At 45.3% G+C, this 26,171-nt stretch overlaps 1 protein-coding gene across 2 annotated transcripts; it reads left to right on the top strand.

Moving 5' to 3' along the window:
- Window positions 1-667: 667 nt before the first annotated feature.
- On the top strand, window positions 668-25,906 carry lrrc71 (leucine rich repeat containing 71). Of its 2 annotated transcripts, none has more exons than XM_065020543.1 (17): window positions 668-752; window positions 1,474-1,512; window positions 1,815-1,949; window positions 2,661-2,780; window positions 3,093-3,168; window positions 3,401-3,475; window positions 10,864-10,932; window positions 11,018-11,177; window positions 11,335-11,418; window positions 11,639-11,713; window positions 12,103-12,207; window positions 15,269-15,356; window positions 15,440-15,519; window positions 15,620-15,646; window positions 17,968-18,079; window positions 25,161-25,252; window positions 25,433-25,906. In XM_065020543.1, exons 3-17 carry the CDS (start codon window positions 1,844-1,846, stop codon window positions 25,553-25,555), a joined length of 1,392 nt encoding a protein of 463 aa, XP_064876615.1. In that variant the 5' UTR covers window positions 668-752; window positions 1,474-1,512; window positions 1,815-1,843; the 3' UTR covers window positions 25,556-25,906. The 2 variants fall into 2 exon arrangements, with proteins under 2 accessions (XP_064876615.1, XP_029519613.1); XM_029663753.1 differs by lacking the exon at window positions 668-752 and adding an exon at window positions 921-1,296.
- Window positions 25,907-26,171: the final 265 nt, after the last annotated feature.

Below are 26,171 nucleotides of genomic sequence, written 5' to 3'. Positions count from 1 at the left end.
AGCCCCCCCCCAACGGCTTGGAATTAATAAAATAAAAGATAGGAATGATAAGTAGGCTTGAGGCATTTTTAAACAAACTTAGATGACCTAAAATAAAATATGAACAGTGACGTCACGATAACAGAATGACGCAGTAAAGCCAAATCAAATGAATGACTCAATGAGGCCCGAGTAACAAACAGTAACAAAACCGTCCATTTGTTACTTGTCATTCATTTGATTTCGGCTTATTGCATCATTTTGTTATCGTGTCTGTTGGTTGATTTCTGGTATGTAAACTGGATGAACCACTGAACTTAGAAGGTAACTGCCAAAATAAAGGAAACATCAATATAAAGTGTTGGCATTGATTCTACAACTGGAACTCCATAAGACACTATTCTTCCAAGAGAAATTACATAATTTAGTGTTTTGTTGATGCTGGTGGAAACCGCTGTCTCAGGCGGTTTGAGACCCCTCTTTCAAAGTCAGTGAGATCTTTTGTATTCTAGCCATGGTAACCAAAATAATGGACAACTGGGCACTTTTATGCATGAGCCTTGGCATGATGGGGGTGTTAATTGCTTAAATAACTTAGGGAACCACACCTGCATGGAAGCACCTGCTTTCAATATACTTGGTATCCCTCGTTTACGCAAGTGTTTCCTTTATTTTGGCAGTTACCTGCAGGTTTATCAAATAACTATATGAACTGTGGTCCAGAGAACATAAACAGGACAAGGAGAGTGCCCAAATCCATCCATCCATTGCAGGTAAATTCAAGTAAAATATGTTGTCCTAGTTTTTATCTTGGCCAGGTCGCAGTTGTAAATGAGAACTTGTTCTCAACTTGCCTACCTGGTTAAATAAAGAAATAAAGAAATAAAATTCCCTGGGGAAGGAGGGGCGGTTGGCATGGTGATAACGGGTAATGACGCCAGTCTAGCTCGCTCTGGAAGTTTCAAGCAAGTGAAAACAACTGAAAGTGGTGTAAATTGGACTGAAAGAAAACACACACAGCTTGCTAAAAGCATATGCCGCTAGATAGCAAGCGAAATATTACTCTTGTTCGTTTAGGAGGCTATAATGAAATGTTCATTTGACTAACGTTAGACTGTAACAACAGTAGCTATAGTATAATTACAGTCAACATCTGTGAATGTTAGCTTGCTAGCTAGCTTGCTAACGTCACCTGCCTACTGTACTTACTTACTAGCTAGCTAAGCTACATCACCTTGAGGATGAAAAAGAGGGTTGAGAAAGTCGTGAAAGAGAAGGCAGCTGGTAACGTTGAGGATGAGTTTTCGAAAACTGCTGGTAAGATGAAGGAATTCAGTCCCAGCCTTGCCTGACAAGTCCAGTTTCTAATGACAGTTGCTATTTACGTAGACCGTGGTGCAGATGCAGAAGTTTGGCTTATTTTGTTATATATTTCGGTTGTTAATTAAATAGCTGAGCACTTCACTGTTCTTTGTCCCTTTCTCTGGCCACTAGGACTAAATATACAGGAGAAATGTCCAGTTCAGAGGATAGGTAAGATTTGAACCAGTAACATTATCTGGGCAGAGGAAGAGAATATACATATCACGAGTAGGCATATTCATCCTCCTCTGCCCAGATATACCTCAGTTGCCCAGATACTGGTTCAGGTAAGATTGTACTATTTTGGGAAATGTATAGTACTGTACCTAACATTTTGTTTGTTGCTGCAGATTGAACTTTCTGTTTTTAATAACCTCAGTACAGTGAGATTTTATTGCAAAACTGAATGGGTAGTCATAATGACAGATGGAATCACTGGATGTCATTCTGTGATTTGATCCTCTCTCTAAAAGATGATTATCAGTGCTCTGGCAGCCTGGAGATGGACTTCCCTGAGCTGTGTTCTCTTCTGGGCATGAAGGAGATCCCTGCTGTAACCCCACGAGCCCCAGCCTCTGTCACTCCTACCACAGAGAGAGGCAACATGGGTAAATGACAGTCCACCAGCCATTCACATTAACCATGAGGCGCTAAGCCTCATGTCTTACTCGTTTCTCTATTGCTAGGCCCAGGGTTTTTTCTAGATCAAAAAGGGGCTTAGGTATTGGACGTTGCAGGGGGCGTGACAATGGGCGTGGTGGACCTGTTGCTTTTTTAAGCCAATTTCCTGCATTTCAAAAACATTATCCATGAAGCTGAGAGAAATGTTTACTGTTTTAAAGCAAATTTACACACATTCTACATATTCTACCATGGAGCTGAGATAATTGTTTTGCAGTGTTAAAGCAAATTTCCCATCAATTCTATGCATTTTGCCATGGCTAATGCTGTGTACTTTTGCTCAAACATAAGAACAAAATCAGTACTGCTAAATTAATTGTTTTTGGAATTTTTAATTATACCTGTCTAGCTTTTGTTTTGGTGATTTTGTTTATATTATAAAACTATTGGCCCATTTATATTTTCTACATACTTTATATATTTTATTTACGGTATACATTTTGTGTGTGTCTGTGTGCACACATTTCATTACACATTATTCCCAAGCTCTCTCATGTCCCAAATAGCACCCTATTCCCTATAATGTACAACTTTTGATCAGTGCCCATAAGTGTACTATAAAGAGAATAGGGTGCCATCTGGAACTCAGTCTCACTTTTTATTATTGCTGTTTATCATTTACATACTTGTGGCGTCAGAGGAGAGCCAGTCCCAGATGGGTGCTGGTATAGCGACCACAACGTGGTGCCCTAAACCACGCCTCCAAGTGGAGCTGGAGAGCGAGGACCCTCGCAGTATTAAAGAGGTCAGGGTGTGTGGTGAGAGCATAACTGAACCAAACATAATCCTTCACTGTCTGAACAACATTAGAATACTCCTAAAGTAAACAATGTAGTGTAGTTGTGATAGTAAACAACATACAGAAAAAATCATTTAAAGATATTGTTTTAAAACAATACTGCTTTCTCTCAAGAGACACTGACATTGACATTTGAACTGTACCACTTCTCTTACATATTCACCTCTTACACAGTGAACAATATAAATAGTATCATGTAGTGCCATTGTATGAACATAATTTGTAATGGCAAACAAGAAGTGTCAGAGCCATTGTTTCTGTCATTTCGTAGGGTGGAAGGTAGATGAGCTGATGGCTCGAGTGCTTAACAAGACACTTCCAGCCCTAAGCAACCTACAGAATCTGCAGTGAGTACTGTATTTAGATTGAGATGCATCTTTTTGTACTTCATGATATACAGTATTTGCCCAAGGCAAAGCTAAGCTCCATTGGGCATGTTCGGCATGTTTTTTTTCCCCAGCTTATGTCCTTTTCCTGGAAGAAACTGAGCAAAATATCCCACATTTATTGTTACTTGGTTGTTAGTGTAATGTTTGGGGGGTAGGCATTGCTCTTGCAATATTATCTTCTGTGTTGCAGTCTGTGGTGTGCTGGTCTGACGGGGCGAACTCTGACCTCCCTGAAGAATACAATATCTCTCTGCTCAAACCTAAGGTGATTGGATGATTCACCATATACAGTGCCTTCAGAAAGTATTCATTATACCTCTTGACTTATTCCACATTGTGTTACAGACTGAATTCAAAATGTATTATTTTCTCACTCATCTACATACAATACCCCATAATGACAAAGTGAAAACATGTTTTTAGAAATATTAAGACATTTATTGAATATTAAATACAGAAATATCTAATTAACATAAGTATTCACACCCCTGAGCCAATACTTTATAGAAGCACCTTTGGCAGTGATTACAGCTGTGAGTCTTTCTGGGTAAGTCTCTAAGAGGTTTCCACAACTGGATTGTGCAACATTTGCCCATTTAGTCTTTTCAAAATTCTTCAAGCTCTGTCAAATTGGTTGTCTAGCAATGATCAACAACCATTTTCAGGCCTTGCTATAGATTTTCAAGTAGATTTAAGTCAAAATTTTAACTCAGCCACTCAGGAACATTCAATGTCATCTTGGTAAGCAGCTCCAGTGTAGATTTGGCCTTGTGTTTTAGGCTATTGTCCTGCTGAAAGGTGAATTATTCTCCCAGTTCTGGTGGAAGGCAGACTGAACCAGGTGTTTCTGGTTCAGGATCTGAACCAGGTTTTTCTCTAGGATTTGCCTGTGCTTAGCTCCATTCAGTTTATTTCTTTTATCCTGAAAAACTCCCCAGTTCTTACCGATTACAAGCATACCCATAACATGATGCAGCCACCACTATGATTGAAAATATCGAGAGCGGTGCTCAGTAATGTGTTGTATGAGATTTGCCCCAAATATAATCAGGACAAAAAATGAATTGCTTCGCCACATTTTTTTGCAGTATTTTAGTGCCTTGTTGCAAACAGGATGCATGTTTTGGAATACTTTTACTCTGTGCAGGCTTCCTTCTTTTCCCTCTATCAAGTAGGTTAGTATTGTGGAGGAACTACAATGTTGTTGATCCATCCTCAGTTTTCTCCTATCACAGCCATTAAACTTTGTAACTGATTTTTAAAGTCACCTTACACAAAATTGTATGCGTGGGATACAGAAATGAGGTAGTCATTAAAATACACTATTGCACAAAGTCCATGCAACTTATTGTGGGTGTCATGTATTGTCATGTTATGTCTTGTTCCTGTTCTTTCTCTTCACTTCGTTTCCCCCTGCTGGTCGTATTAGGTTACCTTCTCTCCCTTTCCTTCCCCCAGCTGTTCCTCATCTCCTCTAACTACCTTGTTTACTCTCTCCCACCTGTTCCCTTTTTTCCCTCTGATTAGGTCTCTATTTCTCTCTCTGTTTCTGCTTCTGTCTTTGTCAGATTCTCGTTTGCTTCACCCTTGTCCCGTCCTGTCGTAATCTGCCTCTTCATCAGATGCTACGTGTGATCAGGTACCTCTGTCCTCTACAACCCGCGCCTACCCGGAGAGACCAGCAGTCTGTTGCCGCTAACCCTGCTATTCTCCTCTGCTGCTAGAAGGGGACTCTCCTGTAAAGATCAGAGGACTTTATGATTTATTTGTCGCCCTCTCTGCGGGTTGTCTATTTTGTCAACCGATACATCTGAAGAGGATTTATGTCTTCCCTGTGTTTGGACATTAAAAGACTCTGTTTCTGTTAAACCGCTTTTGGGTCCTCACTCACCTGCATAACAGAAGAATCTGACCAAGAATGGACCCAGCGACTTCGGATCCTCTCCACTCAGCCGTCGAGATCCAGGGAGCGATGCTAGGCAGACACGAGCATGAATTGTCTGCTGCTCGACATGCCGTTGAGACCCTGGCCGCCCAAGTCTCCGACCTCTCGAAACATATTCACCATCTCCGCCTCGATCCACCGGCTACTTCCAGGGCTTCCGAGTCTCCGGAGCCCAGAATTAATAACCCGCCGTGTTACTCTGGGGAGCCCACTGAATGCCGCTCGTTCCTCACCCAGTGTGATATTGTGTTTTCTCTCCAGCCCAACACGTACTCCAGGGGCACAGCTCGTATCGCCTACGTCATATCTCTCCTTACTGGACGGGCTTGTGAGTGTGGCACGGCAATCTGGGAGGCGAGGGCTGAGTGTACTAACCAGTATCAGAACTTTAAGGAGGAGATGATACGGGTTTTTGATCGTTCTGTTTTTGGGGAAGAAGCTTCCAGGGCCCTGTCTTCCCTATGTCAAGGTAATCGATCCATAACTGATTACTCTATAGAGTTTCGCACTCTTGCTGCCTCCAGTGACTGGAACGAGCCGGCTTTGCTCGCTCGTTTTCTGGAGGGTCTCCGCGCGGAGGTAAAGGATGAGATTCTCTCCCGGGAGGTTCCTTCCAGCGTGGATTCCTTGATTGAACTCGCTATTCGCATAGAACGACGGGTTGATCTTCGTCACCAAGCTCGTGGAAGGGAGCTCGCGTTATCCGTTGCCCCCCTCTCCGCATCACTACCATCTTCCTCTACTGGCTCAGGTGCTGAGCCTATGCAGCTGGGGGGTATTCGCATCTCGACTAAGGAGAGGGAACGGAGAATCACCAACCGCCTCTGTCTCTATTGCGGTTCCGCTGGTCATTTTGTCATTTCATGTCCAGTAAAAGCCAGAGCTCATCAGTAAGCGGAGGGCTACTGGTGAGCGCTACTACTCAGGTCTCTCCTTCAAGATCCTGTACTACCTTTTCGGTCCATCTACGCTGGACCGGTTCGGCAGCTTCCTGCAGTGCCTTGATAGACTCTGGGGCGGAGGGCTGTTTTATGGACGAAGCCTGGGCTCGGGAACATGACATTCCTCTCAGACAGTTAGGGGAGCCCACGGCCTTGTTCACCTTGGATGGTAGTCCTCTCCCCAGGATTCAGCGTGAAACGCTACCTTTAACCCTCACTGTCTCTGGTAATCATAGCGAAACCATTTCTTTTTAAATTTTTCGTTCACCTTTTACACCTGTTGTTTTGGGCCATCCCTGGCTAGTGTGTCATAATCCTTCTATTAATTGGTCTAGTAATTCTATCCTCTCCTGGAACGTCTCTTGTCATGTGAAGTGTTTAATGTCTGCTATCCCTCCTGTTTCCTCTGTCTCTTCTTCACAGGAGGAGCCTGGTGATTTGACAGGGGTGCCGGAGGAATATCACGATCTGCGCACGGTGTTCAGTCGGTCCAGGGCCACCTCCCTTCCTCCGCACCGGTCGTATGATTGTAGTATTGATCTCCTTCCGGGAACCACTCCCCCCCCCGGGGTAGACTATACTCTCTGTCGGCTCCCGAACATAAGGCTCTCGAAGATTATTTGTCTGTAGCTCTCGACGCCGGTACCGTAGTCCCTTCCTCCTCTCCCGCCGGAGCGGGGTTTTTTTTTGTTAAGAAAAAGGACGGGACCCTGCGCCCCTGCGTGGATTATCGAGGGCTGAATGACATAACGGTTAAGAATCGTTATCCGCTTCCCCTTATGTCTTCAGCCTTCGAGATCCTGCAGGGAGCCAGGTTTTTCACTAAGTTGGACCTTCGTAACGCTTACCATCTCGTGCGCATCAGGGAGGGGGACGAGTGGAAAACGGCGTTTAACACTCCGTTAGGGCACTTTGAATACCGGGTTCTGCCGTTCGGCCTCGCTAACGCTCCAGCTGTCTTTCAGGCATTAGTGAATGATGTACTGAGAGACATGCTGAACATCTTTGTTTTCGTTTACCTTGACGATATCCTGATTTTTTCACCGTCACTCCAGATTCATGTTCAGCACGTTCGACGTGTCCTCCAGCGCCTTTTAGAGAATTGTCTTTATGTGAAGGCTGAGAAGTGCTCTTTTCATGCCTCCTCCGTCACATTTCTCGGTTCTGTTATTTCCGCTGAAGGCATTAAGATGGATCCCGCTAAGGTCCAAGCTGTCAGCGATTGGCCCGTCCCTAAGTCACGTGTCGAGCTGCAGCGCTTTCTCGGCTTCGCAAATTTCTATCAAATCAAATCAAATTGTATTTGTCACATACACATGGTTAGCAGATGTTAATGCGAGTGTAGCGAAATGCTTGTGCTTCTAGTTCCGACAATGCAGTGATAACCAACAAGTAATCTAACTAACAATTCCAAAACTACTGTCTTATACACAGTGTAAGGGGATAAGGAATATGTACATAAGGATATATGAATGAGTGATGGTACAGAGCAGCATACAGTAGATGGTATCGAGTACAGTATATACATATGAGATGAGTATGTAAACAAAGTGGCATAGTTAAAGTGGCTAGTGATACATGTATTACATAAGGATGCAGTCGATGATGTAGAGTACAGTATATACGTATGCATATGAGATGAATAATGTAGGGTAAGTAACATTATATAAGGTAGCATTGTTTAAAGTGGCTAGTGATATATTTACATCATCATATCGTTGTTTCATCCGTAATTTCGGTCAGGTGGCAGCTCCTCTCACAGCCCTTACTTCTGTCAAGACGTGCTTTAAGTGGTCCGTTTCTGCCCAGGGAGCTTTTGATCTCCTCAAGAAGCGTTTTACATCCGCACCTATCCTTGTTACACCTGACGTCTCTAGACAGTTCATTGTCGAGGTTGACGCGTCAGAGGTGGGCGTGGGAGCCATTCTTTCCCAGCGCTCCCATTCTGACGACAAGGTCCACCCTTGCGCGTATTTTTCTCATCGCCTGTCGCCGTCGGAACGTAACTATGATGTGGGAAACCGCGAACTGCTCGCCATCCGCTTAGCCCTAGGCGAATGGCGACAGTGGTTGGAGGGGACCGTTCCTTTTGTCGTTTGGACTGACCATAGGAACCTTGAGTACATCCGTTCTGCCAAACGACTTAATGTGCGTCAGGCTCGTTGGGCGCTGTTTTTCGCTCGTTTCGAGTTCGTTATTTCTTATCGTCCGGGCTCTAAGAACACCAAGCCTGATGCTTTATCCCGTCTCTTCAGTTCTTCAGTAGCCTCCACCGACCCCGAGGGGATTCTCCCTGAGGGGCGTGTTGTCGGGTTGACTGTCTGGGGAATTGAGAGGCAGGTAAAGCAAGCACTCACTCACACTCCGTCGCCGCGCGCTTGTCCTAGGAACCTTCTTTTCGTTCCCGTTCCTACTCGTCTGGCCGTTCTTCAGTGGGCTCACTCTGCCAAGTTAGCCGGCCACCCCGGCGTTCGGGTACGCTTGCTTCTATTCGCCAGCGTTTTTGGTGGCCCACTCAGGAGCGTGACACGCGTCGTTTCGTGGCTGCTTGTTCGGACTGCGCGCAGACTAAGTCCGGTAACTCCCCTCCTGCCGGCCGTCTCAGACCGCTTTCCATTCCCTCTCGACCGTGGTCTCACATCGCCTTAGACTTTATTACCGGACTGCCTTCGTCAGCGGGAAGACTGTTATTCTAACGGTTGTCGATAGGTTCTCTAAGGCGGCTCATTTTATTCCCCTCGCTAAGCTTCCTTCTGCTAAAGAGACGGCACAAATCATCATTGAGAATGTTTTCAGAATTCATGGCCTTCCGTCAGACGCCGTTTCGGACAGGGGTCCGCAATTCACGTCTCAATTTTGGAGGGAGTTTTGCCGTTTGATTGGGGCTTCCGTCAGTCTCTCTTCCGGTTTTCACCCCCAGTCTAACGGTCAAGCAGAACGGGCCAATCACACTATTGGTCGCATCTTACGCAGTCTTTCTTTTCGTAACCCTGCGTCTTGGGCAGAACAGCTCCCCTGGGCAGAATACGCTCACAACTCGCTTCCTTCGTCTGCGACCGGGCTATCTCCTTTTCAGAGTAGCCTCGGGTACCAGCCTCCTCTGTTCTCGTCCCAGCTCGCCGAGTCCAGCGTCCCCTCCGCTCAGGCTTTTGTCCAACGTTGTGAGCGCACCTGGAAGAGGGTCAGGTCTGCACTTTGCCGTTATAGGGCGCAGACTGTGAGAGCCGCTAATAAGCGTAGGACTAAGAGTCCTAGATATTGTCGCGGTCAGAGAGTATGGCTCTCCACTCAAAACCTTCCCCTTAAGACAGCTTCTCGCAAGTTGACCCCGCGGTTCATTGGTCCGTTCCGTATTTCTCAGGTCATTAATCCTGTCGCAGTGCGACTTCTTCTTCCGCGACATCTTCGTCGCGTCCACCCGGTCTTCCATGTCTCCTGTGTTAAGCCCTTTCTTCGCGCCCCGTTCGTTCGTCCCCCCCATCCTTGTCGAGGCGCACCTATCTACAGGGTCCGTAAGATTTTGGACATGCGTCCTCTGGGCCGTGGTCGTCAGTACCTAGTGGATTGGGAGGGGTACGGTCCTGAGGAAAGGAGTTGGGTTCCATCTCGGGACGTGCTGGACCGTTCGCTGATCGATGATTTCCTCCGTTGCCGCCAGGTTTCCTCCTCGAGTGCGCCAGGAGGCGCTCGGTGAGTGGGGGTACTGTCATGTATTGTCATGTTATGTCTTGTTCCTGTTCTTTCTCTTCACTTCGTTTCCCCCTGCTGGTCGTATTAGGTTACCTTCTCTCCCTTTCCTTCCCCCAGCTGTTCCTCATCTCCTCTAACTACCTCGTTTACTCTCTCCCACCTGTTCCCTTTTTTCCCTCTGATTAGGTCTCTATTTCTCTCTCTGTTTCTGCTTCTGTCTTTGTCAGATTCTCGTTTGCTTCACCCTTGTCCCGTCCTGTCGTAATCTGCCTCTTCATCAGATGCTACGTGTGATCAGGTACCTCTGTCCTCTACAACCCGCGCCTACCCGGAGAGACCAGCAGTCTGTTGCCGCTAACCCTGCTATTCTCCTCTGCTGCTAGAAGGGGACTCTCCTGTAAAGATCAGAGGACTTTATGATTTATTTGTCGCCCTCTCTGCGGGTTGTCTATTTTGTCAACCGATACATCTGAAGAGGATTTATGTCTTCCCTGTGTTTGGACATTAAAAGACTCTGTTTCTGTTAAACCGCTTTTGGGTCCTCACTCACCTGCATAACAGTGGGACTTTAAGCTATTTTTTTTTACTTACTCTTTTAACTTATTTAGGCTTGCCATAACAAAGGGCTTGAATACTTATTGACTCAAGACATTTAAGTTTTAAATGTTTAATTCATTTGTAAAAATTTCGATAAACATAATTGCACTTTGACATTATGGGGTATTGTGTGTAGGCCAGTGACAAAAATACATATATATTTAATCCATATTAAATTCAGGCTGTAAAGTGGAAAAAGTCAAAGGGTGTGAATACTTCCTGAATGCACCGTACCTATTCTCTTTGAAGGTGCTTCACTACCTGTGTCATGGAGATATGCAGAGCATAATGAAAGAATATCTGGGCCCGTATTAATCAAGCGTCTCGGAGTAGTGCTGATTTAGGATCAGTTTTACCTTTTAGATTACAATGATAAGATTACATGGACAGCAGGGACCTGATCTTCAGGCAGCGCTCGTACTCTGAGACGCTTGATACAGTCGGCCCCTGAACTTCTCATGTTCTCTGTCTCTCGGTTAGGACTGTGGTTTTGGAGGGAAACCCACTACCAGAGCAGAGTTATCACCTCCTTATATCTGAAGACAGTATGTGAGTCCCTGTTTTTTATTTATTATTATATATATTTTTTTCAATCATTCTTACACACAAATTTCAATGTATCACTACAATACAGGCTTACTCATGTATCACTGCGTAATAACCGGATTGGCGAGGAGGGAGCTCGCCTGATTGGCTCAGCCCTCGCTACAGCCCAGACTGCCAACAATAATCTTCTGTCACTCAATCTGGCCTTCAATTCCATTGGTGATGCGGGTGCTGCTCATATAGCACAGGTACTCTGGATGAGAGCATCTGCTAAATTAGTCAAATGTAAAAAATGTACCCCACTATTGTAGAAATGTGTTTTCCACATTTACCAGCCTTGAAGGATGATACGTGGCAGATATTAGTTGTTGTATCAACTTCTTTCTCCCCTATTTTTGCTACCAGGGTTTGCGTCTGAATCGCTCTTTGCTGTGTCTCTCTCTGGCCAATAATCATATTGGAGACACAGGAGCCTCTCGTCTGGCAGAGGTGGGTACTTAACCGCTTACAAATGATTCCCCTTTAAAAATAAACTAAGAGTTTTCAAAGGGTGTATAACAAATGGCACTCCATTCCTTAAATAGTGCATTCCCTATGGGCCTGGTTTGAAGTAGTGCACTACATAGGGAATAGGGTGCCATTTAGGATCCAAGTCTTTTTTTGTATCTTTACCCTCCCAATGATCTCTCTCTCTGTGTGGGTTCCTTAGGTGCTGGGTCCTTTTTCTCTGACCCATGATGAGGTTGTTGAGAGGAGGAGGCTGCTGCTCAGAAGAGACCAGTCGGTGAGAGCGGAAAGCACACCTACACACTACTTTTCTTAAATTCATTTTTTTTAGGACTGGGGCAGTCCCACTTCTTTTTATATATTTGCTTTTCATATTTTTTTTATTAGATAGAACAATAACAGGATGATCAATGGATGATCAATACTGACAGGAAAGGTAGGAATAGAGAGAGAGTGTGCTAGAAAAGCAGTGTGACGGATTTAAACCCACGCTCTCACCTGGATATGTATTCTGGAGGCAGCGGCTTAGACCGCTAGACCATCCCAAGCCACACACACCTACACACTTCTATAGAAGAATAACACACCAATAGCTACACACTAACTCAAACTAAACTGCACGCACACTAATCTGATCCTTTTCTCTCTCTCTCTCTGTCTTCCCAGCCCTCTCATGCTGACTCTAAGTGTGAACGACCTCTCTCCATCCCCAGCAGCTCCTCACTGGAGCGCAACGTCAGCAAAGGAGCCAAGGTTGCCTCTAAGAAAAAAGTACCTACCAGAACTCGGGGCTAGTTTCCCAGGCACTGACTAAGCCTAGTCCTGGACTAAGGCATGGTCTAGGAAAGGGGTTCCCAAACATTTTGGGCTCGTGACCCTATTACAAATCCGTCTGACAGTACTTCAATCTAAAACAATTATGGTTTGAAGTGACTGAATTGCATTAGAAAGATATCGGGAAGTTCAGATCATCAGGCAAAAATTGGACATGATCTTCTATGTAGAAAAGAACGCCATCATTGTTTTGAATTTGGTGCCTGGTCCTGTTCTTTCTAATGAATCATGCATGGCCTGTGAGCATTGTAGAGGGAAACAGACAATAAAAATGTGTTCCTGAGAGTCTTAGGTCGGGTTCCCCTGCGGCGACGATGAATGCATCAAACAATGGTTGTGTGCCTAAGGCTGTTGCGATGACCGTATTACCGCCACACCGGCAGTCACGAGTCATGAAGGCAGTCAAATTCCACATGACCGTTTAGTCACGGTAATTAGGCTTCTTCTGATGTTGCTGCTGGTCATTAGTGACCACCACAGCCCTATGTGTGCCACGTCATCGACTGTGCCGTCGGGCACCAGATTTCTATAACATGACGTGGTCAACTGATACGTAAAATAGCTATCCAGGCGTTTTAAGATCTGGCATGCGTCAGCAACGTCAGAGCAGTGGCAGACGACTTTAGCTTTCGGGAATGGGGTCCTAATACAGGTAACTGCAAAAATAAAGGAAATGCTTTACTAAATGAGGGATACAAAGTATATTGAAAGCAGGTGCTTCCACATGTGTGGTTCCTGAGTTAATTAAGCAATTAACATCCCATCATGCTTAGGGTCATGTATAAAACTACCCAGTTGCCCATTATTTTGGCTACCATGACTAGAAGAAGAGATCTGTGACTTTTTAAATAGGGGTCTCAATGGAGCATAGGGTGTAAAAGTGTGTGTGTCAGTCACTAGATCTCAACCCAATTGGGAGATTATGGAGTGGTGCCTGAGACGGCGTTTTCCACCACATCAACAAAACACCAAATTATCTACTTTTTCATGGAAGAATGGTGTCGTAGCCCTCCAATAGAGTTCCAGACACTTGTAGAATCTATGCCAAGGCACATTGAAGCTGTTCTGGTTCATGTTGGCCCCACACATACTGAGACACTTTATGTTGGTGTTTCATTTATTTCGGCAGTCATCTGTAGCGTATAGCTTCAAAAGTTAGAGCCACATTTGAAGGAAGGAAGGAAGGGGAGAGGGAGATAATTTAAGTGGTGTACAGTGTATATAGACCCCTTCACTTTTTCCACATTTTGTTATGTTACAGCCTTATTCTAAAATGGATTAGATTATTTATTTTCCTCAATCTACACACAATACCCCATAATGACAAAGCGAAAACAGGTTTTTAGAAATGTTTTCAAATGTACAAAAAAACAACAGAAATACCTTATTTAACATAAGTATTCAGACCCTTTGCTATGAGACTTGAAATTGAGCTCAGGTGCATCCTGTTTCCATTGATCATCCTTGAGCTGTTTCTATAACTTGATTGGAGTCCACCTGTGGTAAAGTCAATTGATTGGACATGTTTTGGAAAGGCACATGCCTGTCCTACTATATAAGGTCTCACAGTTGACAGTGCATGTCATTGCAAAAACCAAGCCATGAGGCCATGTCGAGGCACAGATCTGGGGAAGGGTACCAAAAAATATCTGAAGCATTGAAGGACCATAAGAACACAGTGGCCTCCATCATTTTTAAATGGAAGAGTCTGGAACCACCAAGACTCTTCCAAGAGCTGGCCGCCCAGCCAAACTGAGCAATCGAGGGAGAAGGGCCTTGGTCAGGGAGATGACCACGATCACAATGGTCACTCTGACAGAGCTCCGGAGTTCCTCTGGAGATGGGAGAACCTTCCAGAAGGACAACCATCTCAGCTGCGCTCCACCAATCAGGCCTTTATAGTAAAGTGGCCAGAAGGAAGCCACTCCTCAGTAAAAGGCACATGACAGCCCGCATGGAGTTTGCCACAAGGCATCTAAAGGACTCTGACCACGAGAAACAACATTCTCTGGTATGATGAAACCAAGTTTTAACTCTTTGGCCTGAATGCCAAGCGTCAAGTCTGGAGGAAACCTGGCACCATCCCTACGGTGAAGCATGGTGGTGGCAGCATCAATGCTGTGGGGATGTTTTTGAGGGGCAGGGACTGGGAGACTAGTCAGGATCGAGGGAATGGTGAACAGAGCAAAGTACAGAGAGCTCTTTGATGAAAACCTGCTTAGGACCTCAGACTGGAGCAAAGGTTCACCTTCCAACAGGACAACGACCCTAAGCACACAGCCAAGACAACGCAGGAGTGGCTTCGGGACAAGTCTCCGAATGTCCTTGAGTGGCCCAGCCAGAGCCCGGACTTGAACCCGATCAAACATCTCTGGAGAGACCTGAAAATAGCTGTGCAGTGACGCTCCCCATCAAACCTGACAGAGCTTGAGGATCTGCAGAAAAGAATAGAGAAACTCCCCAAATACAGGTGTGCCAAGCTTGTAGCGTCATACCCAAGAAGACGAGGCTGTAATCACTGCCAAAGGGGCTTCAACAAAGTACTCAGTAAAGGGTCCAAATACTTATGTAAATGTGTTATTTCAAGGTTTTTATTTTTTATACATTTCTAAAAACCTGTTTTTGCTTTGTCATTATGGGGTATCGTGTGTAGATTGATGAGCAGAAAAAAAACAATTTAATACATTTTAGAATAAGGCTGTAACGTAACAAAATGTGGAAAAAGTCCAGGTGTCTGAATACTTTACGAATCCACAAGGCGCATTTGTAAATGAGACCTAGGTCTCAATATGTCTTCACTGTTAAAATAAAGGTAACATATATATATATATTTTAAAATCAGACGACTCCCACCGTTGGTCGCGACCCCAAGTTTGGGAAACGCTGTTCTAGGCTTAATCTGTCTCAGGGAAACCGCCCATACAGTATGATCTCTTTCATAAACACACAGAAAAAAGGTTCCTTCATATTCAGATTAATCACTTGATTTTTTTTTTAGGACACAGCCAAAAAGGATGAGAAGCCAGCAGCAAACCAGACAGGAGGGGTAGCAGGAAAGAAAGAGGAACCAAAGTTGGCCAGAAAAGGTAAAGCATTGTCATAAACCCTTATGATAACCATAATATTTCTCTCTCTTCTATACCTTAGTTTTTCTTGTTCCCTCTTTCAGTCTCTGACACCAAGTTGCCCCGGGGTAAAGGGGGAAAGTCAGGGGGTAAAGAGAAGCGCCCATCTGTGTTGGATCAAGAGGTACCAACAGAGACCCTGTTAGACTCAGGTTAAATGCATTGTATCCCCTTGGAAATAAGTACATTGTGGACAGCTCATGTCCCTCTGTTTCTTTCTGCAGGAGAAGGCCAATGCTACACAGAATAAGGTGTGTTTGTTTGGGTGTATGTGTACATTGCAGTTTGTCTCACAGATGACAACATGTTAGTGTTTCTTTTCAAAGAGAAAACTCTTAGACTGTGAAATGCACAATGTTTGGATTTGGTGGATATACAGTGCATTTGGAAAGTATTCAGACCCCTTGACTTTTTCCACATTTTGTTACATTACAGCCTTACTCTAAGATTTATTAAATTGTTTTCCCCCCTCAATCTACACACAATACCCCATAATGACAAAGCAAAAACAGGTTTTAAAAAAAAAACTGACATATCACAATTTACATATGTTTTCAGACCCTTTACTCAGTACTTTGTTGAGGCACCTTTTGCAGAGATTACAGCCTCGAGTCTTCTTGGGTATGACGCTACAAGCTTGGCACACCTGTATTTGGGAGTTTCTCTGCAAATCATTTCAAGCTCTGTCAGGTTGGATGGGGAGTGTCGCTGCACAGCTATTTTCAGGTCTCTCCAGAGATGTTCAAGTCCGGGCTCTGGCTGGGCCACTCAAGGACATTCAGAGACTTGTCCCAAAGCCACTCCTGTGTGGTCTTGGGTGTTTGCTTAGGGTCGTTGTCCTGTTGGAATGCGAACCTTTGCCCAGGTCTGAATTCCTGAGCACTCTGGAGAAGGTTTTCATCAAGGACCTCTCTGTACGTTGCTCCTTTCATCTTTCCCTCGATCCTGACTACTCTCCCAATCCCTGCTGCTGAAAAACATCCCCACAGGATGATGCTGCCACCACCATGCTTCACCGTAGGGATAGTGCCAGGTTTCCTCCAGATGTGACACTTGGCATTCAGGCCAAATAGTTAAATCTTGGTTTCATCAGGCCAGAGAATCTTGTTTCTTTACTGACTTTTTCCCCATGGGGAAATTTTGTTGCAGTGTCATGTACACAACAAAACAAATTGACAATACAACTCTCATAAGTTACATACCATTAAAAAGAGACTAGCCTGCTGGCCTTACTCGGTGGATGGGAACATTAGCCCGAGCTATTTAGGAGGAATATCACACCTGGCACAAATTATTGTCTAGTTCTGTTTTTCCTTCCGAGGGATGCACTATACCTGCGCGGGGAGTAGTTCAAAGTCCGGGTACAGGGGGTGGCTTGGGTCTAAAATGACTTTGTGAGCCTTGCGGAGGGCCATGACCTTAAAGTTCTCATCCAGGCCTGTGTGTTTGACTCTAAGTAACTTGCTTGATGTGGTGATAATCCTTCTCAGCATATTTCTCTGGCTGACAGTAGAATTGCCAAACCAACAAACAATACAAAAAGTGAAAACTCAATGAAAGATTTGTAAAACAGAGTCATTATAGTACAATTAACATTAAAAGATCCCAGCTTTTTGAGAAAGTACAGTCTCCGTTTACTCTTTTTGTAGATCAGTTTCTCATGGTCAGAGTCCTTTAGGATCCTTTCGGCAAACTCCAAGCGGGCTGTCATGTTCCTTTTACTGAGGAGTGGCTTCCATCTAGCCACTCTACCCTAAAGGCCTGATTGGTGGAGTGCTGGAAGGTTCTCCCATCTCCACAGAGGAACTGGAGCTCTGTCAGAGTGAACATCGGGCTCTTGGTCACCTCCCTTACCAAGGCCATTCTCCCCCGATTGTTCAGTGTGGCCAGTTCTAGGAAGAGTTATTGAGGACTTACAATGCTGCAGAAATATTTTGGTACCCATACCCAGATCTGTGCCTTGACTCAATCCTGTCTATGAGGTCTACGGACAATTCCTTTGACCTCGTGGCTTGGTTTTTGCTCTGACATGCACTGTGAACTGTGGGACCTTACATAGACAGGTGTGTGCCTTTCCAAATCATGTCCAATCAATTGAATTTACCACAGGTGGACTCCAAGTTGTAGAAACATGTCAAGGATGATCAATGGAAAGAGAATGCACCTGAGCTAAATTTGAGTCTCATAGCAAAGGGTCTGAATACTTATGTAAATAAGGTATTTATGTTTTTTAATTTTAATAGATTAGCTAAAATGTCTAAACCTGTTTTCACTTTGTCATTATGTGTATTGTGTGTAGATTGAGGGGGGGATATTTAATCCATTTTAGAATAAGGCTGTAACGTAAAAAAATGTGGAAAAGTGAAGAGGCCTAAATACTTTCCTAATGCACTGTATGATGTACATAAAACTAAACTTCATCAATATTTTGATACTGAGTTGCATCCCAAATAGCACCCTATTCCCTTCATAGTGCACTACTTTTGCCCTGGTCAAGAGTAGCACACTATAAAAGGAATAAGGTGCAATATGGGACACAACTCAGATTTTTCATCCAGTTTCCTTCCACCAGTCAGCAGAGTTGGTTGAGACAGTGAGCCCCCTGCTGGAGCCGGGAGTGCAACACACTGGAGGCCGAGTAATTCTGCCTGGGAACACAGCCCTAACCTCCCTCAACCTAGCAGGTCAGACTCCGCGCCAATTCCCAGAGACACATTTACTTGGACTCGAGTTTGACTCGAGTCACAACTTTGATGACTTGAGACTCAACTTGATTTGGACTTTGACTTGAGCCTTGAAATGATCTGGCCAGGTTTTTGTAATGTTTTGTCACTCTGCGGCACAGAGTCTCATTTACATTACATTTAAGTCATTTAGCAAGACGCTCTTATCCAGAGCGACTTACAAATTGGTGCATTCACCTTATGACATCCAGTGGAACAGCCACTTTACAATAGTGCATCTAAATCTTTTAAGGGGGGTGAGAAGGATTACTTTATCCTATCCTAGGTATTCCTTAAAGAGGTGGGGTTTCAGGTGTCTCCGGAAGGTGGTGATTGACTCCGCTGTCCTGGCGTCGTGAGGGAGTTTGTTCCACCATTGGGGGGCCAGAGCAGCGAACAGTTTTGACTGGGCTGAGCGGGAACTGTACTTCCTCAGTGGTAGGGAGGCGAGCAGGCCAGAGGTGGATGAACGCAGTGCCCTTGTTTGGGTGTAGGGCCTGATCAGAGCCTGGAGGTACTGAGGTGCCGTTCCCCTCACAGCTCCGTAGGCAAGCACCATGGTCTTGTAGCGGATGCGAGCTTCAACTGGAAGCCAGTGGAGAGAGCGGAGGAGCGGGGTGACGTGAGAGAACTTGGGAAGGTTGAACACCAGACGGGCTGCGGCGTTCTGGATTAGTTGTAGGGGTTTAATGGCACAGGCAGGGAGCCCAGCCAACAGCGAGTTGCAGTAATCCAGACGGGAGATGACAAGTGCCTGGATTAGGACCTGTGCCGCTTCCTGTGTGAGGCAGGGTCATACTCTGCGGATGTTGTAGAGCATGAACCTACAGGAACGGGCCACCGCCTTGATGTTATTTGAGAACGACAGGGTGTTGTCCAGGATCACGCCAAGGTTCTTAGCGCTCTGGGAGGAGGACACAATGGAGTTGTCAACCGTGATGGCGAGATCATGGAACGGGCAGTCCTTCCCCGGGAGGAAGAGCAGCTCCGTCTTGCCGAGGTTCAGCTTGAGGTGGTGATCCGTCATCCACACTGATATGTCTGCCAGACATGCAGAGATGCGATTCGCCACCTGGTCATCAGAAGGGGGAAAGGAGAAGATTAATTGTGTGTCGTCTGCATAGCAATGATAGGAGAGACCATGTGAGGTTATGACAGAGCCAAGTGACTTGGTGTATAGCGAGAATAGGAGAGGGCCTAGAACAGAGCCCTGGGGGACACCAGTGGTGAGAGCACGTGGTGAGGAGACAGCTTCTCGCCACGCCACCTGGTAGGAGCGACCTGTCAGATAGGACGCAATCCAAGCGTGGGCCGCGCCGGAGATGCCCAACTCGGAGAGGGTGGAGAGGAGGATCTGATGGTTCACAGTATCGAAGGCAGCCGATAGGTCTAGAAGGATGAGAGCAGAGGAGAGAGAGTTAGCTTTAGCAGTGCGGAGCGCCTCCGTGATACAGAGAAGAGCAGTCTCAGTTGAATGACTAGTCTTGAAACCTGACTGATTTGGATCAAGAAGGTCATTCTGAGAGAGATAGCGGGAGAGCTGGCCAAGGACGGCACGTTCAAGAGTTTTGGAGAGAAAAGAAAGAAGGGATACTGGTCTGTAGTTGTTGACATCGGAGGGATCGAGTGTAGGTTTTTTCAGAAGGGGTGCAACTCTCACTCTCTTGAAGACGGAAGGGACGTAGCCAGCGGTCAGGGATGAGTTGATGAGCGAGGTGAGGTAAGGGAGAAGGTCTCCGGAAATTGTCTGGAGAAGAGAGGAGGGGATAGGGTCAAGCGGGCAGGTTGTTGGGCGGCCGGCCGTCACAAGACGCGAGATTTCATCTGGAGAGAGAGGGGAGAAAGAGGTCAGAGCACAGGGTAGGGCAGTGTGAGCAGAACCAGCGGTGTCGTTTGACTTAGCAAACGAGGATCGGATGTCGTCGACCTTCTTTTCAAAATGGTTGACGAAGTCATCTGCAGAGAGGGAGGAGGGGGAGGGGAGGAGGATTCAGGAGGGAGGAGAAGGTGGCAAAGAGCTTCCTAGGGTTAGAGGCAGATGCTTGGAATTTAGAGTGGTAGAAAGTGGCTTTAGCAGCAGAGACAGAAGAGGAAAATGTAGAGAGGAGGGAGTGAAATGATGCCAGGTCCGCAGGGAGGCGAGTTTTCCTCCATTTCCGCTCGGCTGCCCGGAGCCCTGTTCTGTGAGCTCGCAATGAGTCGTCGAGCCACGGAGCGGGAGGGGAGGACCGAGCCGGCCTGGAGGATAGGGGACATAGAGAGTCAAAGGATGCAGAAAGGGAGGAGAGGAGGGTTGAGGAGGCAGAATCAGGAGATAGGTTGGAGAAGGTTTGAGCAGAGGGAAGAGATGATAGGATGGAAGAGGAGAGAGTAGCGGGGGAGAGAGAGCGAAGGTTGGGACGGCGCGATACCATCCAGTAGGGGCAGTGTGGGAAGTGTTGGATGAGAGCGAGAGGGAAAAGGATACAAGGTAGTGGTCGGAGACTTGGAGGGGAGTTGCAATGAGGTTAGTGGAAGAACAGCATCTAGTAAAGATGAGGTCGAGCGTATTGCCTGCCTTGTGAGTAGGGGGGGAAGGTGAGAGGGTGAGGTCAAAAGAGGAGAGGAGTGGAAAGAAGGAGGCAGAGAGGAATGAGTCAAAGGTAGACGTGGGGAGGTTAAAGTCGCCCAGAACTGTGAGAGGTGAGCCGTCCTCAGGAAAGGAGCTTATCAAGGCATCAAGCTCATTGATGAACTCTCTGAGGGAACCTGGAGGGCGATAAATGATAAGGATGTTAAGCTTGAAAGGGCTGGTAACTGTGACAGCATGGAATTCAAAGGAGGCGATAGACAGATGGGTAAGGGGAGAAAGAGAGAATGACCACTTGGGAGAGATGAGGATCCCGGTGCCACCACCCCGCTGACCAGAAGCTCTCGGGGTGTGCGAGAACACGTGGGCGGACGAAGAGAGAGCAGTAGGAGTAGCAGTGTTATCTGTGGTGATCCATGTTTCCGTCAGTGCCAAGAAGTCGAGGGACTGGAGGGAGGCATAGGCTGAGATGAACTCTGCCTTGTTGGCCGCAGATCGGCAGTTCCAGAGGCTACCGGAGACCTGGAACTCCACGTGGGTCGTGCACGCTGGGACCACCAGATTAGGGTGGCCGCGGCCACGCGGTGTGGAGCGTTTGTATGGTCTGTGCAGAGAGGAGAGAACAGGGATAGACAGACACATAGTTGACAGGCTACAGATGAGGCTACGCTAATGCAAAGGAGATTGGAATGACAAGTGGACTACACGTCTCGAATGTTCAGAAAGTTAAGCTTACGTAGCAAGAATCTTATTGACTAAAATGATTAAAATGATACAGTACTGCTGAAGTAGGCTAGCTGGCAGTGGCTGCGTTGTTGACTTTGTAGGCTAGCTGGCAGTGGCTACAGTGCTGCTATTCGGGGGCTAGCTGGCTAGCTAGCAGTGTTGATTACGTTACGTTGCGTTAAAAGAACGACAATAGCTGGCTAGCTAACCTAGAAAATCGCTCTAGACTACACAATTATCTTTGATACAAAGACGGCTATGTAGCTAGCTATGTCAAACAAATCAAACCGTTGTACTGTAATGAAATGAAATGAAAATGTGATACTACCTGTGGAGCGAAGCGGAATGCGACCGGGTTGTTGAGTGCGGAAGTTCTATTCGGTAGACGTTGGCTAGCTAGCAGTGTCTCCTGCGTTAAGGACGACAAATAGCTGGCTAGCTAACCTCGGTAAATTAAGATAATCACTCTAAAACTACACACTCTAAACTACACAATTATCTTGGATACGAAGACAGCAAAGACAACTATGTAGCTAGCTAACACTACACTAATCAAGTCGTTCAGTTGAGTGTAATAGTTTCTACAGTGCTGCTATTCGGTAGACGGTGGACGTTTGCTAGCTGGCTAGCTGCTGGGCTACTCTCCACGCAGCCAGAGACAGTAGCCGCAGCATTGCCCTTGCAAAAAAAACATGCAACAGATTGGCTAGAGAAACGCACACTTGTCACTGATTGGACCAGCAAATTATCAACACAGGGCGGGAGAGCTAGTGAACAGATTACTGATTTGATGTACAGCAATAGGATCGGGTGCAGCGCAAATGTCAAAATGTAAGGAGACAAGATTGCCATAATAAATAAATATTCAGCTCTAAAAATTGTCTATCCACTTGTTCTCTCCAAACTCCTGCCAGTGGAGAGAGCTGTGTTCTCTTGTTGAAATGTTTGCTGTTACTTTCACACGTTTAAATGCATATGTGGTAAATCTATAAAACACAACAAATAAACGCAACATGTAACAATTTCAAACATTTTAGAGTTACAGTCCCTATAAGGAAATTAGTCAATTGAAATAAATTCATTAGGCCCTAATCTATGGATTTCGCATGACTGGGAATACAGATATGGATCTGTTGGTCACAGATACCTTAAAATATGTAGGGGTGTGGATCAGAAAACCAGTCAGTATCTGGTGTGAGATGTCACAGCACGACACATCTCCTTCGCATAGAGTTGATTCTGGCCTGTGGAATGTTGCCCCACTCTTCAATTGCTGTGAGAAGCATCCCAAACATGCTTAATGGGTGACATGTCTGGTGAGTATGCAGGCCATGGAAGAACTGGGACATTTTCAGCTTCCAGGAATTGTGTACAGATCTTTGAGACATGGGGACGTGCATTATCATGCAGAAACATGAGGTGATGGCGGCAGATGGCACGACAATAGACTTCAGGATCTCCTCACAGTATCTTTGTGCATTCAAATTGTCATTGATAAAATGCAGTTGTGTTTGTTGTCCGTAGCTTATGCCTGCCCATACCATAACCCCACCATGGGGCACTCTGTTCACAACATTGACATCAGCAAACCGCTTGTCCACATGATACCGTACACGCCGTCTGCCATCTGCCCAGTACAGTAGAAGCCGGGATTCATCCAAGAAGAGCACACTTCTCCAGTGTGCCAGTGGTCATCGAGTTACGAGTTATTTGACAGTTTGTGCAGAATTCCTTTGGTTGTGCAAACTCACCGTTTCATCAGCTGGATGGGTGGCTGATCTCAGACGATCCCACAGGTGAAGAAGCTGGATGTGGAGGTCCTGGGCTGCCGTGGTTAAACGTGGTCTGAGGTTGTGAGGCCGGTTGGACATACTGCCAAATTCTCTAAAACGACAATGGAGGCGGCATTAACATTCATTTCTCTGACAACAGCTCTGTTGGACATACCTGGACACATCTGTGAAATTGGGTTGTGTGACAAAACTGCACATTTTAGGGTGGACTTTTATTGTCCCCAGCACAAGGTGCACCTGTGTAATGTTCATGCTGTTTAATCAGCTTGATATGGCACACCTGTCAGGTGGATGGATTATCTTGGCAAAGGATAAATGCTTACTAACAGTGATGTAAACACATTTGCGTATGGAACATTTCGGTATCTTTCATTTAATCTCATGAAACATGGAACCAACACTTAACATGTTGCGTTTCATATTTTTGTTCAGTGTATATATTCCATCTAATCCTAAAATAATTGCTAACGTTTCAACATTCCATCCGTGTACTGTTTATTGAAACACTTGGACATATGTTTTCACGTACCATTTCTTACCTTCCGAGTGGGCACGATGTTCATTGCGAACTTTCATGTGCACAAGACTCATGACGTAGAAATTTTGTTAATTGAATTAAATATGGTGTTGTGTGTTTGTCAACAGCAAACATTTCAACAAGAGAACAAAGTGCTCTCCAATGGTGAAAGCGCCATATCATACAAAATATACAAGCAGATTTACCAAATATACATTGGCAATAGCCTCTGATACAGACATTGTGGTTGTGTGTAATAGGAGTGTGTGCACCTCAGTGTGTCGGTAGCAGTGCGTGGGTAAAATCAGTAAGTAGAAAAAACATGTGGACTCACCCTACTTGTAGAGAAATGCCAATGCTATCCTCCTGTCTTTCATGTTGCCGAAACGGTCTGTGACACTGTCATACAGTATACGCTTTTAGTTTTTGTTGTCCTAGGCTACCTGGCTAAAATGCTTGCTCACTAGACTAACTTCCTTTCATGGGCAACAATTAACCAGCTAACATTAGCCTTCTACATATTGAACTTACATCCTCTCAGGCCAGATGAAGAATGTATGAATTCATGGTTGGATCAGAATGACTGTTGTAATCATTGGCCAGTACATATAATTAAGTCCAAATTAATATCTCCATCCATGGCTTATTTAGGAAAGGGAACATTTTAGCTAGCTAGCCAACGGAGGACAACAACACAACTAGAGGCAACTGTAACAGTATAGCTTCCGTCCCTCTCCTCGCCCCAACCTGGGCTCGAACCAGGGACCCTCTGCACACATCAACCACAGTCACTCACGAAGTGTCGCGCCACAAAAGCCGAACAAGGGGAACAACTACTTCTAGGTCTCAGAGTGAGTGACGTCACCGACTGAAACACTATTAGCGCGCACCACCGCTAACTATCTAGCCATTTCACATCTGCCACACAACAATTCCATTTTCTTCCCAAAACGTGCTGCAGACTAGTGAAAACAGCTGTCTGTAGCCTCAATAAATATAGATGTGGAATGACTGGTTCAACTACTAGATTTAATTTTACTTGACTCGACTTCACTTGCTCTTAGAATGCAGGACTTGAACTTGACTAGAGACTCAAACCTTGTGACTCTAATAATAGTGACTTGGTCCCACCTCTGCCACTTTCACAACACAGGTTGCGTCCATAATTACACCCTACTACTTTTGACCAGAGCCCAATGGGTACATTTGGCCAGAGCCCTATGGGTCCTGGTCAAAACTAAAGCACTTTATAGGGAATAGGATGCCATTTGGGACATACGAACAACATCCTCAGTGAAGGCAGCTTTCATCACATAGGAATAACTGCTGTAGTTGTGACATTGGAAGACTTTTTTTGTTGCAATTCTAATGTGATGTTGAAGTGAGGAAGATTTTTTTTTTTACAATGACTTGAATCGTCTTTGTATTGGCATGTAGGCAACAGGCTTTCAGAGCAGTCGCTGCTCCTCTTCCTGTCCTCAGTGGGGACGCAGACTGAAGGGGGAGGTCTGCTTCGTCTCTGTCTCAATGTGAGTCTTGTCTATTCAAGCTCTTCCGTGTGTGTGTGGTGCATTGATCTGCTTTTTTGTGTGTTTGTTGCTGGTTCAAAAGCTTGAAGATTCGTATAATTAAACAACTTAATTACTCCTGTTGTCAGTGTCCTTAACCCCAGTGACCCCAGTCCACTTCTCTTTTTTTTTTTTTTACAGAGAAACCGCTTCCCTCCAGACTGTGATTCCTTCCTCAAGATAAAAGAACTGATGTCACTCAGGGATCCTCTCAACAAAACGGCCTCTGCTCAAGTAGATGACGAACAGGGGCAGGCAGCATAAACTATAGATAGCAGAGTGAAAATCTTAACTCCCCTACCCATTTTGTTATCGTGGGTACCAGAACCAATTTGTGCTATCATTCCACACCTTGCCACTCCTTGTTTGGCATATGACAATAACTGGCACGATAGCAGGTCTGGTACCCAGGCTACCAATTTGTTTCTCAATTTGAATGACAAATTGATGTTTTTCCTGCTTAGTGCCCCATTTATATTTCCACGTGTCCACTTGTCTACTCTAGTCCAATCAATAAACAAAAACAATGACATGAAATACTACTCACCTCCACAACTGTTCACTTCAAGAGAGGTGAAATCTTTAACTCTGAAAATAAACAGTTGTAGGAATCAGGATGCAGTCAGGGATCCTTGTTTGCACATTGGATGCATTTTAGTTTATGAATTCCATTCAAATGTCTTTGTATATCAGCAAGCTCCTGATTTAGATAACATTTACGATGCCAAGCCAAACAAAGCACAAAAATAGCGATCTGTTTTACATACTTTTTAGTTGTCACTTGAAAGGTGCCAGCACGCACCAGGATGTGAAAACGAGTCTCTACTGGTGAATGCATTTCAAGAAAAATTTGTGAAGGCACATTGGACAACATTTATTT

The sequence above is a fragment of the Oncorhynchus nerka genome, linkage group LG7 (assembly GCF_034236695.1).
Source record: "Oncorhynchus nerka isolate Pitt River linkage group LG7, Oner_Uvic_2.0, whole genome shotgun sequence".
Classification (NCBI taxonomy): Eukaryota; Metazoa; Chordata; class Actinopteri; order Salmoniformes; family Salmonidae; genus Oncorhynchus; species Oncorhynchus nerka.
This window is presented reverse-complemented; position numbering and strand designations above follow the sequence as displayed.

What these genes read in the sequence shown, in the direction of transcription:
- lrrc71 (XM_029663753.1), top strand. Translation starts at nt 1,221, where the DNA reads ATGAAAAAGAGGGTTGAGAAAGTCGTGAAAGAGAAGGCAGCTGGTAAC. An exon ending in AGGTTGCCTCTAAGAAAAAA is followed by an intron (nt 12,208 to 15,268) that starts GTACCTACCAGA and finishes TTTTTTTTTTAG; the next exon opens with GACACAGCCAAAAAGGATGA. An exon ending in ACCAAAGTTGGCCAGAAAAG is followed by an intron (nt 15,357 to 15,439) that starts GTAAAGCATTGT and finishes TCCCTCTTTCAG; the next exon opens with TCTCTGACACCAAGTTGCCC.